We start from the raw sequence: 16,617 nt of genomic DNA on the forward strand, positions 1-16,617 counted from the left end.
CTTAAAAAATATACAAGAAATTTTCAATATGATTGATTATTTGCGGAAGACAGGAACGCATTGACTCTGGTTGAATTTACATCGTAGGAACACTCATAGGATAATAAGTGGTACAATTCATTATAGTTGTCGCATAAAACTCGGAATGGGTCAAAACGGGAGTAGTTTGACCTGGCGATTTCCAGTGCTAATGGCCGAAATCGACGAGTTGGTCTAGAAGGAACGTTCCAATTTATGGACGTTATCAGGTGAAGTGAGTCCACACCTCCAGTAAGGAGCTTGTGAAGGAAGATCACGCCAGTACATATTCGACGATGCTTTAAAGTTGGCAGATTCAAAAGTCGCAGCCTGTCTTTGTAGGAAGGTAGTCGGCTTCCAGAGTCCCAGTTCAAACCACGTAAGGCAAATAGGAGAAACTGCTTCTGAACGGACTCAATCATGTCTTGATAGTGCTCATACTGTGGAAACCATCCGCATGAGCAGTATTCCAGCGTTGGACGAACTAAGGAAACATACAGGAGCTTTGTGATATACGGATCATCGAATTCCTTGGACCAGCGTTTGATAAAAGCTAATAAGGCCTTAGCTTTATTGGAGATAGTGCTGACATGGCGATTGAAGCATATCTTATGGTCAAATAGGACTCCAAGATCTAGGACGGTTTCAATGCGTTCTAGCGCTGATTGGCCAATGGAGCTGCATGTAGGAACCAGGCGATGTCATATGCATACACAACTTGACATCATCCGCATACATAAGAACTTTGGAGGCCACGATAATTTGAGGAAGATCATTAATAAATAGACCAAATAGCAAAGGACCAAGATGGCTACCTTGAGGTACTCCGGAGCTTACAGATACAATTTTTGAAAGTACATTATTAAATTGTACCTTATGGCACACTGAATCAAACGCTTTGCTAAAATCAGTGAAAATTACATCCGTTTGATTGGAGGATAGGAAGCCTTTATTAATGTAGGTCGTAAATTCCAGCAGGTTAGTTGTAGTTAAAGCCTAGTACTCAGTACGACGAAAACTGCTAGCTAAGCATAGGAGTAAGCGAGAGGCAAATAGGTAGCTAAAGCCTTTAGCCGGGGCCTTTTTCCCACCTCGGTACTCAGTTGAGCTAAGGAAATAGTAAGAAAATACCACTAAAATACTAGATTTAGCGGATGAATTCTGATGAACGCCTTTAGCCGCGGCCCAAAGAATAAAAAATTTGATCTTTGGCTGTGTTTGTGCAGAAGCGGTGTGCCAATAACATATTATAAATAGAATGAAAACCCCAAAAACCAATGGAAAACTGCCTGTAGGAGTTGCAGCAATACATATCCTCATTCCAACAGCAAATTTAAAGCTTGCGACCTAGGTCGGCTAATCATTTTGTAATATTTCAAAATTGGCGCCAGTTAATTTGCTTGCTGAGAGTAAGACCATTCTACATGCATTGCGGATGAACTCCGAAAACTTCGGTCACCCTAAAATATTAATATTTTTCGACTAGTAAAACTCTTAGCCGAACTGAGTACTAGGCTTAAACGACATTTTGTAAAACCATGTTGATTCGGAGATAATAAGGAGCGACACTGATGCTGCAATTGATCGCATATGAGTTTTTCAAATAGCTTAGGAATAGCACTTAGTTTGGCTATCCCACGATAGTTCATAATATCAGACTTGCTGCCCTTCTTATGAAGTGGAATAATAAAGGACTCCTTCCAAACAGCCGGAAAGGTGCAAAGATGGATAGATTTTTGGAAAATTATGGTTAATGGAACAGAAAGTGGATCTGCGCAATATTTTAGTACGGAGCTGGGCACCACATCGGGACCTGGAGAATAAGACAGCTTTATCGAGAATAGGCTGCGACTGACATCACGTTCATCAATTACAGGACAATATATGGAGTCCGTGTGGGCTAGCTGATAGGAATAGCTGAAATCGGAATTTGGGAGATTTGAATAAGGCGAATATGTGGACTGGAAAAAGTCCGCGAACAGGTTACTGATTCCCTGGTCAATTGACGCTGATATGTTGTTGAAATGAAGAGAAGGTGGAAACATTTTGGACTTACGCTTTGAATTAACAAAAGAGTAAAATAGCTTGGGATTACTGCGGAATTCATATTTGCAGCGTAACAGGAAGCTATTATAGCATTCGGAATTATGCAGGAAATAATTGGATTTGGCTACACTGTATTTGCAAAAATCAGATTGGAGCCCTGTTTTCGCGAACTTCTTATACAGTTTCGTCTTTAAATTTTTTAGGTGAGCCAAGTGTTTCGATGACCACGGTGGGCTGGTAGAGGTTTTTTGAATAATGGAAGGAACAAGTTTATCAAATAAGGAATACATAATATTGTAAAAGCTTGATACTGAATTTTCAAGCGAAAGATTTTGGAGTATAGACCAGTCCACTTGGGTCAAGGAAGCCGACAGTAGCGAGTAATCGACTTTCCGGAAGCATCGAGTCCGAATCGCTTTTTCAGAAGTATTTGGGAACTGAACCACACTATTAATGTTAATTTGTACTGTCGGATGATAGGGGTCTTCAGGACTGGACAGCGGAGTACAGCGCGTTATAGTGGTATCGCAAAAGTCAGATACAAATATAAGGTCTAGGAATCTCCCATTCTGATTGGGTATGGAGTTTACTTGGCCAAGGGATAAGGCGATAAGACCATCTAGGAAATCATTCTGATCGCTGGGAACTAGTGCAGCAAGATCATCATATGGCAGCCAGGATAGTTGAGGAATATTGAAGTCACCCAAAATAATAAGGTGATCTGAAGCATCAGCGGATGAAGAAATGTTCCTAATAGTGGCGAGGTGCTGCAAATATGTAGAAGCTTGGGAACATGGAGGAATATACGAGCAAGTTACAAAGAGGTTGGAGCTTTGCAGGCATATTTTTACAGCAATAAACTCAATATCGGCCGTGTCAGCAATGGACAACGCTTGGCACGATAAGTCGGATTTTACGGCAATTAGGACACCACCACCTCGACGAGAGGGGCGGTCACGCCTATAAATGAAATATTTATTGGACATTATTTCACTATCGGATACGGTAGAATTAAGCCAAGTTTCTGTGAAGGCAATAATGCTCGAGTCAAAAGCAGCACTGTTTGCATGCAAACTAGTTAGCTTGCTGAGAAGGCCACGAACATTTTGATAGTGCAACATGAAATCTAGTTTTTTGGAACAGAAGAATTTTTATTAGAGGATAGTTCCTTACGAGCAAACTCATGGACTACGGTGTCAACTGGCCACAATCCAGGACTCGAAGTAAGAAAGATTCCGGAAGAATAATTTTAAAAGAAGCAACTACTCGCTTATAATTAAAATTGAACTTGGAAATTATGAAATTGTCGGAAGAGACCTGGAACATATCACATAGATGTCCCCTAACTTCATCTTCGGTGGTATCAGGACGAAGCCGAGAGACAAAGATAGCCTTCTTAGTTTCGACTGCCTTTAAGGACACGGCAGCGAGGGGTCTACGAGTACCACGTATGGGACGTGCATCCTGGACGTTCGGATGAGGCTTGGACGGATTTTGAGTACTATTAGAGCTAGTGGAGGGTTGAGTATGGCCTTCGGATCTGCCTAGATTGACTGGATCTTTCGGCATAGAATTTGGTGGAATTTGCAAAGCCATAATTGTGGATGATGCTGGCGTATTTAATACACTGTTTCTAGGGAGTGTTTTCGGAGACAGGTTTACTCGCTCAGAGGCTGGAGGCACAAAGTTTAGCACCGGGGCGGGCATGGCTAGTGCATTTGGAGAAACTAGGTCATGTCCGGTTGGGGTCAGCATCGATGGGAACCCATCTGCCGGCAACTCAAGGTTGTTGTTGTTAGCGATTTTCCTTTTTGGAGATTCGCCCACAATTTTGTACTCACGGAATTGCGATTCAACTTTAGAAACCTTATCAGTTAAGGCGGTAACACGTTTATGGACATCTCTGAAGTTATCCCGCGTTTGTCTCATGAAGGTGCGCATACAATACGCCGTATCAAGGCAACCGCTGCAGGTCCAAAGAAATCCTATTCTTTTGGAAAGAAGATCAGCGATACGACCATTAGCGCCGGCACCAGCGCATTTAATATGTGCACAATTGTCGCACAGCCAACATAGTAAATAGGAATCACCAACAATGGTGCCATTGTACTCGCATTTTTTGGCAGTGCACGGTACACTCATATTGGTAGTTAAGAGATTCAAAAAGATTAAGGGAACTTATAGACCAAGTAGGCGAGCTCGGATTAAAGAGCGATGAAAGAGACTGCAAGAAATATTAGGCAGGAGAGCCGTTGATTATCCGGGCAACCGGTGAGTTTCAGCAGCACGCACAAAGCAGACAGCGAAGGAAGTACCGTTAGAGAGGTAATGACCGCTCAGAGAGTAATACGCGTTCGAAAGATTAGAGAAGCACGATTCGGAGAGCAACGGAGAGTGTAAACAACAACAGAACACAAGCGGCAGAAACGCGGAGCAACGCAAAGCTTTGTTATTGTTTTGGTTTATGTTGATATTAATTCGTATTTAAATACGTTATTAAATCACAGTCTATGTTTGAAATGTTATCAAAACGACGATAATATGGAACTATCTTGTTTCTTTATAGATATTTTGATAAGCGGATAGATTTTATTAGTGAAATCGAAAAGAGTTTAGGAGCGAATGAAAAACACGACCGACTTGGTGTAACGCTTGCGTCTTGAAGATAGAATCACCTGTTTACGAATGAAGAGTGGAACCTGATTTACAACGCTCAAATGTCTGGCAACACTTGCGCTTATCCAACCGCATAAATTTGGCACGGTGGATAAAGTACCGAGAAAAAATTTTCGCTACCTGCGCTACCATTTCTGTCCTACCATTTTTAGCAAAGGTTCTTGAAAATTTAATGTCACTACAAATTCAAAATTTTCTAGAAAAAAACTCGTTATTATCAGAAAAACAATCTGGTTTCAGAAAAAAGAGAAGCTGTGTAAGTGCAATAACGAATATCGTTGAAGACATACGTAAACAACTTGACAATAATTATGTGACTTTTTTAACCCTTCTGGACCACAGCAAAGCATTTGACTCTGTAAACCACGGTATTTTAATTACAAAACTAAAGAGTCTTTTTAACTTTTCAAGTACTGCACTTCGCCTTATAGAATCATATCTTGATGGGAGGATGCAGGCAGTTGTTGCGGGAAGTCAGATCTCTAGCTTCAGCCTACTTACTCGTGGAGTTCCCCAAGGATCTGTCCTGGGACCATTATTGTTTTCTATGTACGTGAATGATTTACCTAGTCTTTTGTCCGATTGTGAAGTTCACCTGTATGCAGATGATGTACAAATCTATGTTAGTAGTCCAATTAATCAGTTAAATGTTTGTGTTAGATCTAGTAATAAAATGCTTCAAGTAATTGAAAAATGGGCGAGCGAAAATGGCTTGAGTATAAACCCAAAAAAATCCAAGTGTGTAGTGATCGCTAAGAGACCAATCGATACCACAAGTATTCAAAACTTAGTAATCAACAACATGCCGATACAATTTGAGGAGTACGCACATAATTTAGGTATTACGTTCAGCAACACACTTAGCTGGAGTAAACACATATCGAAGGCTACAGGTCGAACCTACGGCTTATTGCGCCAGCTTACATACTCCAAAACATTCCTACCATTTCAAATAAGGCTGTTAGTAGCTAAAGTGATTCTTGTTCCAACACTATTTTATGGCGTGGAAGTTTTTGGACACTGCGATACCCGTGATATGCAAAAGCTGGTAGTAGCCTTAAACTCTATCATCAGATATGTTTTTAATTTGAACCGTCTTGACCATGTATCACACTTGACAAATAAAATTCTGGACCAGAAGTTGACCTCATGGATTAACTATAGGACTCTAATATATTTCCATAAAATTGTGATAACCCAAGAACCTTCATATTTATATAACAAACTTATATCAGCTACATCAACTAGAACTAATAACTTCATATGCCCAAGATATAATACGCTATGCTCGAACAGGCAGTTTTACGTTAATGCTATCCGTCTGTGGAACAGTCTACCACATAATTATAAAACTATTAGGAGCGCAACTCAGTTTAAATCTAAAATTAAGGAACATTTTAAGTAAAATAAAAACAAAAACAAATCGTAAACCTAACCTAAAGTCAAAATAAGAATAATAATTATCATAAAATATTAATCAATCCCCTCGTAATAATTATAATAAAAATAATAATAATAAGTATGTCCAATTCAAAATTGTTAGTAATAAATAATAGTTTTAAGTCTTTTTTGTTCAAATAAGCTTGCTTTTCCATTCAATGTGACTAGAGCTACAAATATAAGTGTAAACTTGCTGTGCTAGGATAATAATAAATAAATAAATAAATAAATAAACATAAGGAATAGTAAACCATTTTTTGTTTATCGCTCCGTTGTCCCGGCAGGCAAATTAAAATACGGACTAGAAAACGGGCCAAAGTGTTTTCACATGCAGCACCCTTTTGCTACGCTCAAAATATTACAAGTAAGGGCTGGTATTTAACCAAACAAAAAGTTGTCCAAAACAAAAAACTTCCTATGAAACAAAATTTTCTTACGTTTTTTTAGTATGAAGTTTATTGTTTTGGACGACTTTTTGTTGGGTTGATTACTAGCCCTTAATTGTTAATGTTTTATTATAAATAACTTAATACATTAGTACGCACCTGCACCGACGTCATGGGAATAAATAACACGTATTCAAATTTTTGCGGTAAAAACGATTTTAGCAGCTCGGCTTCTTTTCTCTGCAATTAAAAACAATTATAAACTATTTATTATCATAATTAAAAATATGTGTATAGGAGTGATTCTTTGTGAAACGTATCTATAGATGAAATTACTAGTTTACAGTCATATTTACAACAACGCCGGTTGCTTTCGAAGTTTTCTTTGTTGGAGATTTTACCAATATCTACATGGATCGGATTGAACTGCACTATGCTCAGCGCGATCTTCGGAATTGCGTATTTTTAATTTTTCGTGACAATCTGTGGTTTTCAACCGGCTCTATTTTTCACTCCATTTAACTCTGCCTCCACTGGTGAGATCAATCTACAGAGTGCGGCCCCGACAAACTGGCCAAACACTTGTAGACCAGATTATCCATATAAAGATGGATAACGTGCGTGAAAAAGCGGCGTTACAACGAGCAATATCGGCGAACTACAAAAACACAACTGAGCTTACAGCTAATTGGTCTGGAGTCGCCAGCACTGATCTACATAAATGAACAGCTGACAAAGCATTATCACAAAAAGCACAAGCGCCTCACAGCTGTCTTTACTCGCCGTGGAGATGTCTTTGTAAAGATGATCGACGGAGTGGAAGCTCACAACGTGCGGAGCTTGCACGAGCTTTCTGAGATGAGCAACAATTTGGGAGGCCCGTCGAGAAATAGTTCATTTCAAGATTAGTTTTAAACGCAGATCCATAGTTTTACTATTTGTTAGATTCAAAATTATTGTAGGTCGCTTTGTTTACTTAATGTTCTCCGTGATGTTTTATCAATTAATTTTTCATATCTAGTGCGTGAGCAACTAATAATTTTATCTAAATTTTGGAAATGGAAGACCTAAATGAAGTAAATAGCCATACCCTATTGCGAACACTCACAAAGCTGAGAGCTGGGCTTAAAGTTTGTCACATTAATGCTCAAAGTTTGCCGAGAAAGGTCGATGAGTTTAAATATTTATTTGATAGGTTAGAATTGGAGTTATACCAAATTTTCAAATCAAAAATACATAAATGCACCGTTTTATTAAAGAATTTGTTTGCGATCAAAACCCAATACCATAAGATATAATAAATATATCCGTATAATGGCTAGGAAATGATACACGTTCCATTTAATCAAGTAAGTAAGGAAACAATAAGAGTAGTGGTATTTCATTGACGATACCAAACCGAAGTCTAATATCTCCCACTTATTCTACACCTCTTATGTCTCCTTACACTGCCGGATTAGAGTCAAGCTCAAAAGGGTCTTCTTTCCCCGCTAATTATTCCAAGCCCGTTCCCTTGGCTGTGGATTCGCTAGATAGTAGATAGGGACAGTAGGAATCTCGTTAATCCATTCATGCGCGTCACTAATTAGATGACGAGGCATTTGGCCATTTTTTTTTTTTTTGTTTTTTTTTGATCGCGAAGGAATGGAAATCTTCGAAAGATACTAGGTCGAACCAATGACTCTAGCATGCACGATTCATTGCTCTATCTGAACCATCTTCACGTTGAGGGTTCCGCAATGCCTACGTACTAAAACCATCCTCCTTGTTGCTATTTGCGATGTTTATGCCTGTATTTGATGTTGAGCCCAGGCAGCAGGCATTTATCACTATATCAAACGCGCTCAGCTACGTTGACCCGCGCTTACTTGAATTTCTTCACTTTGACATTCAGAGCACTGGGCAGAAATCACATTGTGTCAACACCCGCTAGGGCCATCACAATGCTTTGTTTTAATTAGATAGTCGGATTCCCCAAGTCCGTGCCAGTTCTGAATTGATTGTTAATTGATAATCGTTATAATTAATAAGAACTAATTGGTTTGACCCAATACGTATTCTTAAAAATTTTAGCAAGAAAGTTCCACAATTGGCTACGTAACTAACTATCCGGGGAACAAGTAACTAACATAAATGCAGGGATCGCAAGTAAGAGTTACTTTTTTAAAAAAATTGACAAATAAGTTTTATTTTTCAATTTCTATTATAAAAGTTGACAAATAAGTCTTATGCTTCAATTTTTATTATAAAAGTTGACAAAAAACTCTTATGCTTCAATTTTTATTATAAAAGTTGACAAATAACTCTTATGCTTCAATTTTTATTATAAAAATCAACAAATAAGAGTTATTTGTCAACTTTTATAATAAAATAAAGATTGAATTGAAATAACTCTTAAACTGTGGGGTACATTGGTTTAAAATTTAAATATATATAATCTACGCTTTAATACCTTTCTGTTGATATGCCATATGTCCCCAATATATTTTTTATGATGTAACAAATATTATTATTATAAAAAATATTTTGGGGACATATGGCATATCAACAGAAAGGTATAAAAGCGTAGATTATAGATATATAAATTTTAAACCAATGTACCGTACAGTTCAAGAGTTATATCAATTCAATCTTTATTTTCAATTTTTATTATAAAAGTTGACAAATAACTCTTATTTGTTGATTTTAATTGATTTGATTTAATACAAATTGAAGCATAAGAGTTATTTGTCAACTTTTATAATAAAAATTGAAAAATAAAACTTATTTGTCAATTTTTTTAAAAAAGTAACTCTTACTTGCGATCCCTGCATAAATGCTAGAAACTCTATTTACCCAGAACGAGCACATAAACCATTTCGTCAGCATTTTTTCAAAGCTATTTTTTTGTCCATCTTGAGACACGTTATAATATTTTTATTTTTATTGTTGAATGCGGTTAGCACCAAGCTTTAAAATGTGACATTACCCTTTTTTTTTAATAACCTTGGTGATTTATAAAAAATTAAAAAGTAAAACGAATATACTGGGGCAATCCCGCCACATAGGGGGGTAAAATCGCCCCACCACTCGGGCAATTTCGTCACCTGAAAATTTTAAGGAGTTTAACGCCTGTAAATATGCTACACTGATCAAAAAATTTGTTGACGTCCTGTATTTGTTGCTGCTGCTGGTAGTCTGTTCGTTAGCTAGCTCGTCAAATAAAAAAATATGTATTTAAAATAGGTGCGAATTTACCATAAGCATAGGGTGACGAAATTTCCCCACACAGTATTTTTTAGAAATAATTATTTTTCTTATCTTATCCCTTTTCAATTGTGGCATACAGAAAAATATCGTCGAGAACTAAATGTAGCTTTTGAACTATTAAAACACATTTAATATTATAGCTTAATTATCTTGACCTTCTGTGCAAAAAAAATTATATATTTTTACGACTTATGGATTCCGAGATATTGCAGGTGACATAATTGCTCCAGTGACGAAATTGCCCCACTCTCCCCTATTATATGTGTCTCTGAAACATGGCTTGGCGTTAATGTTTGTGATGTTATAATTTCGTGTGATGGCTATAATGTTTACCGAGCGGACCGTGTCAGTGAAGTGGGGTAGCAATTTATGTTAGTACAAAATTAGTGTCCAAGTTTATATGTAATCATCCCGATAGCAGCCCAATAGAATACTTATTCCTTGAAATTAAAAATCAGTCCACACAAAAAAATGCTGCTGGTTTGCATATACCGCCCACGTAGTAGCATTAAATATGACGATTTTTTAAATAAGCTATCAGACATCACTATAAATTATGAAGATATACTTTTAGCGGGTGATCTCAACAGCAACATACTTCGGGAAGAGCACCTTAAAATTAAATGGAATCACTAGGCTTGAATCTTGTAAGGGGGTGACGACTTAATTCCGCCGACATAATTCCGCCGTTTTTAAACGACATAATTTCGCGCGATCTTATGACGTTTGAGAACGTCATAAGTCCAAATCTTAAAAGGTGTGGGCGCCAGACACATTTTAAAATCGTTAGTGGGCGATTGTGGGCGTTAGAGGGGGCGTGGCACTCGGCTAAAATAAACTTGCGCTCCGTAGGAAGCCCAAGAATATGCGTGGAAAATCTCAACCTTCTAGCTTTTATAGTTTCCGAGATCTCAGCGTTCATACAGACAGACAGACGGACAAACGGACATGGTTAGATCGACTCGGCTAGTGAGCCTGATCAAGAATATATATAGTTTATAGGGTCGGAAACGCTTCCTTCTACCTGTTACATACTTTTGCACGAATATAATATACCCTTTTACTCTACGAGTAACGGGTATAACAAGAGAAAACGCTATAGTCGGGTGCTCCGACTATCAGATACCCGTTACTCAGCTAAAGGGAGTTTCAGGGAGATGGAGATATAAAACTTTGATCGCGCATATTTCTTAAACGAATGGTCCGATTTGAAAAATGTTTTACACATAGGTATTTATAAACACAATAGGCATTATAAAACACCTTTTAAAATCTTTTAAGGCGATTGTGGGCGTTAATGGGGCCGTGGCTCTTGGCTGAAACCAGCTTGCGTAGGAAGCCCAAGAATAAGAATGGGTAATACCAATTTTCTAGCTTTTATAGTTTCCGAGATCCCAGCGTTCATAAAGACGGACATGCCTGGATCGACTCGGCTAGTGATCCTGATTTAGAATATATTTACTTTAATCTAGGAGTAACGGGTATTATAAACGGAGATTGTCAAAACACGATTTGTCGGGGACTACCACTCTAACAAATATTGTATCTCTGGATAATCTTCAAATTCAAAATCTTTTAAAATCTGGATGGAGTAGTGGAGACGAAATTTTTACGGGACCTCACTTTAATGCGAACGCTGTACTCGGGTTGGTGTCCCGACTAATAATCGTAACTCAGCTAAAGGGAGTGAGAGGGAGATAGATATATAAATTTTAATTGCGTATAACTTTTTAATGCATGGTCCGATTTGATGTCGATAGGTATAAATATACACAACAAAATCGCATTTATACTTTTCGGAAATCTTTAAAAGTGTGGGCGCCAGACACATTTTAAAATCGTAAGTGGGCGATTGTGGGCGCTGCGTAGGAAACCCAAGAATATGTGTGGGAAATCTCAACCTTCTAGCGTTTGCAGTTTCCGAGATCTCAGCGTTCATACGGACAGACAGACAGACAGACAGACGGACAGACAGACAGACGGACATGGCTATATCGACTCGGCTAGTGACCCTAATCAAGAATATATATTTTTAAAGGGTCGAAAACGCTTCCTTCTCCCTGTTACATACTTTTGCACGAATACAATATTAAATTGAAAAAAAACTGATTACAAAAATTGAGCAGTGTGGCAGTCGGCATAGCGTCATAATTCCGCGGACATAATTCCGCGCAGTACATTTGGTCCGCGAACTTATGTCGTTTTTTTCTGGCGAAATTATGTCGCTGCTAAACGTCATAGGATCGCGCGAAATTGTGTCGTTTAAAAATTACATGTGGCTATTTTTATTATATTATATTATTAGTCCGCCGCAGAAAAAACAACATAATTTCGCCAGCCGCGGAATTATGTCGCTGCTAAACGTCATAGGATCGCGCGAAATTATGTCACTGTCAAACGACATAAGTTCGCGCGAATTTATGTCGTATTAAAATGAGTAAACCATACATATATAGCTATATATACATATATAGGTGTATATATATACATATATATATAGGTATGCATGTCAAGTTACATACATATGTACATCTGTTTTTATGCAGAGCTAAAATTATTTGATGCTTACAAATCTTAAGCAATACATTTACATTTCTTATAGTCTAAAAACGTTTTAAGCAAGCTTTAAAATGTTAATACATATATACAAAACAAGCGGCGCGGGTCATGAAAAAATGATACTGTATGTAGGGGAGAGTGGGGTAATTTCGTCATAGGGGCAATTTCGTCACCTGCAATATATCGGAATCCATAAGTCTTAAAAATAAATAATTTTCTTTGTTTTAGTCCCTCAAGACGGCATGACACAACCAGTGCATTTTTGTGCACAGAAGGCCAAGATAATTAAGCTATAATATTAAATAAGTTTTTACAGTTCAAAAGCTACATTTAGTTCTCGACGAAATTTTTTCTGTATGCCACAATTGAAAAGGGATAAGATGCACGATTTTTTATATAATACACAGTGCTATAATGTGCATTTCTGCGTTAGCGATTTTTAACTTCGCGCCTAATTTCGGAAGAAAAATAATTATTTCTAAAAAAGTACTGTCTGGGAAAATTTCGCCACCCTATGCTTAGGGTAAATTCGCACCTATTTTAAATACATATTTTTTTATTTGACTAGCTGGCTAACGAAAAGACTACCGGCAGCAGCAACAAATATAGGACGTCAACAAAAATGGTACGCTTAATCAGTGTAGCATATTTACATGCGTAAAGTTCCCTACATTTTTCAGGTGACGAAATTGCCCCAAAGGTGTGGCGATTTTACCCCCCTATGTAGCGGGATTGCCCCAGTATATTGGTTTTACTCTTTAATTTTTTATAAATCACCAAGGTAATTAAAAAAAAAAGAGGAATGTCACATTTTAAAGCTTGGTGCTAACCGCATTCAACAATAAAAATATAAATATGATAACGTGTCTCAAGATGGACAAAAATAGCTTTGAAAAAATGCTGACGAAATTACCCCACACTCCCCTACATTAGGGTGGACTTTTTTAAGGTCAACTGAGCTCAGCATCTTAAATGGTAGGTTTCCGTGTCCAATAAATTTATGCGAAAACCGAAAAATTTTATATCATCGTTTAGGCGGTGCGCAATGGCCCTAAAGTTTCGCTAAAAATGAAGTGTAAAACTAGGAATTTACCCCATTCCATTTCTTGTCAGATTTTAACATGTCAACTTTTTGGTTTCGCTCGAATAAAAGAGTCAAGTAGAAATTTATTTCATGAATATTAACAGTTTGACGTAGCCTAGCCAGTAGAGCTTCTGTCCCCGAACAAAAAAAACCGAGTTCGATCCCCGACATCATTTTTTTTTTGTGACTCACAATAAAATAGAGATTCTATTTTACAATTTTGAAGATTAACTATCACTTTTGCGTTCGCCAATAAAAATTTTCGTCAAAGAAGAAAGCCAGCATTTAGGATACAACGATATTGACTCTTATTTTTCAGAGACCGTTACATATTTATAAGTTTTACTCTAAAAGTCCTTGATTATTCGTTATTATTGTTATTTTTAAGTTGTAATTGTCTCCCAGGGACTCGAATTTTATCAACGACTTCATCCCTTGTTAAAAAGCTCGGGAAAGTGATTAAATACTTTTTAAAATACTGTCAAAGTATAAAATTAAGTCTACGGCATCTAGATGAATCTGAAATATGCGTAATAAACTTTAAAGCCGTTGCGCACCGCCTAAAACTAATTATTTTTTACTTTTTCTTTCTTTAATGGATTAAGGATACAAAAATGCTATATATGAAGGGGTGAGAGCATGGCCTTAGAAATTTCATACAAATGAATTCCACCCTAATGTACATACAGTATCATTTTTTCATGACCCGCGCCGCTTGTTTTGTATGTATGTATTTACATTTTAAAGCTTGCTTAAAACGTTTCAGACTATAAGAAATGTAAATGTATTGCATAAGATTTGTAAGCATCAAATAATTTTAGCTCTGCATACAAATGTACATATATATGTATGTAACTTAACATGCACCGTATATTTCTTTTGCGCGCAAAATAAATACATACATACATATATATATATATATAAAAGCGAATGGGACGATATTAACAGTTGAAGTTGTTCTATTGATTGCGCAAAGGTGGGTGAAAACAGGAAGTCAAAATCTCTAATAGGAAAGGAGATATGCGGAAAATATGATAGGTCGAGCATGGTCTGCTAAAGTCGTGACCACTTCTGTATTTTACTTTACTCTACTGTATCTCATCTCATCTCAATCCATCACAATTTCGCGCGATCCTATGACGTTTAGCAGCGAGGTAATTTCGCCAGAAAATAACGACATAAGTTCGCGGACCAAATGTACTGCGCGGAATTATGTCCGCGGAATTATGACGCTATGCCCTTGTAAGCTCCACTTACCCGACGCATTTCAGCAGAACATGCAGCTCACTGTTCGATGAAATCTTTGTTAGTGATGTTAAAAAAATATGTTTGTATGACCAACTCATTGTGCCGTCGTTTTCAAAACATGACTTTATATACTTGACTTATAATTTTGAACTTCAGTATAATGACGATAAAATAGTATTTAGGGCTTTAATAGTATAGACTATTACCTTCTTAATACCGAACTCGATAAATGCGATTGGAATGACATTTACTGTCCTCCAGATGCAGACGAACAACTCAGTTTGCTCCAACGTAATATTAGTTACTTGTACAATTGTTTTGTTCCAATCAAAAGTAAACCCATGAAACATTTTATTAAACCGTGGTTTAATAATTGTTGGGGTCTAGCACCAAAGAATTTGTAAACACATAACGTAAATAATTATAATTTCAAAGCGCTCTTATAGCTGTTCAGCTACAAATGTTATTGTAATCAGCTGCTTCAAGGCGCTGCCAGCTTAGACAAATCGTACCGGAAAAAACACACACACAGACACTTGAAGTTAGAGAGTGAAAGAAGCCGACAGCAACTTTGTAACGCGAATTATAAATTAATAAATCACCCCCAATCTCTTTAAACCGATCATAATGCTTTTGATCATACAATTATGGCGCCCAACATGGGACAGTGATTAATTAATTAATTAATTGGCATTTGTCGAAGCGCACGTCTACATACATATGGGCCGTTCTTTTACAAACCGAACAGATTTGGCCAAAAAAAAATTTCACATTTTTGATTTGCTTGAAACTTTTTTTAAACGTATTATTCAGAAAATAAGTAAACACGTGTATCAGGATTTGACCGAAAAAAAAGAATTTCTTTTGTTAGAATTTTTTTAGGATTGCCAAAAATTGTCAAGTTTGAAAAGTACCCTCTCATTGAAAATCTGTATCTCCGGTTATATGAATCCGATTGACTTCATGTCTTTTGCAATAATTTCTCTAAGCCTCTTCTTTTAAAATAAAATATCTAAAAAAATTTTTTTAATTTTTAAAAAATAAAAACAAATTAAGATTTTAAAAAGTTTTTTAACCATTGCCTCCACAAAAAAAATAATTTTTTTTATTTTAATACTTTACGCCACATTGTTAGTTACAATCGGTTTTTGTAAAAAGTTGGAGCCACTTTTAGTTTTTCAAATATCGAATTTGTTTTAGCAAGGCCTCGGCTTTTTTCTATGGAAAAACGTCGCAGCATGTAGATCTACTCTCTCACTCTTATCGGATCCTTATGGAATTCATGTTTTCCCATCGTTTACTAGTCCTTTAACAATTTTTAATGATTAAAAGTTAAGTTTTATTTGGCAAAAATGACAAAAAGTAAAAAGACATTTTTTAAAGAAATCATGAATTCCATAAGGATCCGATAAGAGTGAGAGAGTAGACCTACATGCTGCAACGTTTTTTCATAGAAAAATGCATTTGCCTTGTTAAAAAAAATTCGATATTTAAAAAACTAACAAGAGAGAACGCTATAGTCGGGCAAGTATCCCAACTATTTAATACCCGTCACTCAGCTAAAGAGAGTGCGAGGGAGATAGATATATAGACAATATTGATCGCGTATAACTTTTTAATGAATGGTCCAATTTAAAAAATTTCTTCTATGTTTCGATAGGTATAAATATACACAACAAAATTGCATTTATACTTCTCGGAAATATTTAAAGATTTGGGCGCAGAACACATTTTAAAATCGTTAGTGGGCGATTGTGGGCGTTAGAGGGGGCGTGGCGCTCGGCTAAAATAAATATGCGCTGCGTAGGAGGCCCAAGAATATGTGTGGAAAATCTTAACCTTCTACCTTTTGTAGTTTCCTAGATCTCAGCGTTCATACAGACGGACAGACGGAGAGACGGACAGACGGAC

The 16,617-nt window shown here is 36.8% G+C and overlaps 1 protein-coding gene across 1 annotated transcript in view; it reads right to left on the reverse strand.

Moving 5' to 3' along the window:
• The window catches only part of LOC138912734 (transcriptional regulator ATRX homolog), a 1,213,613-nt gene that overhangs the window by 608,463 nt on the left and 588,533 nt on the right, over positions 1 to 16,617 (reverse strand). Inside the window, exon 9 of the mRNA XM_070213992.1 lies at positions 6,726 to 6,806. Coding sequence (XP_070070093.1) covers positions 6,726 to 6,806 — 81 coding nt within the window. The remainder of the gene's footprint in view (positions 1 to 6,725; positions 6,807 to 16,617) is intronic.

This window comes from Drosophila takahashii, chromosome 2R (assembly GCF_030179915.1).
Source record: "Drosophila takahashii strain IR98-3 E-12201 chromosome 2R, DtakHiC1v2, whole genome shotgun sequence".
NCBI lineage: Eukaryota > Metazoa > Arthropoda > Insecta > Diptera > Drosophilidae > Drosophila > Drosophila takahashii.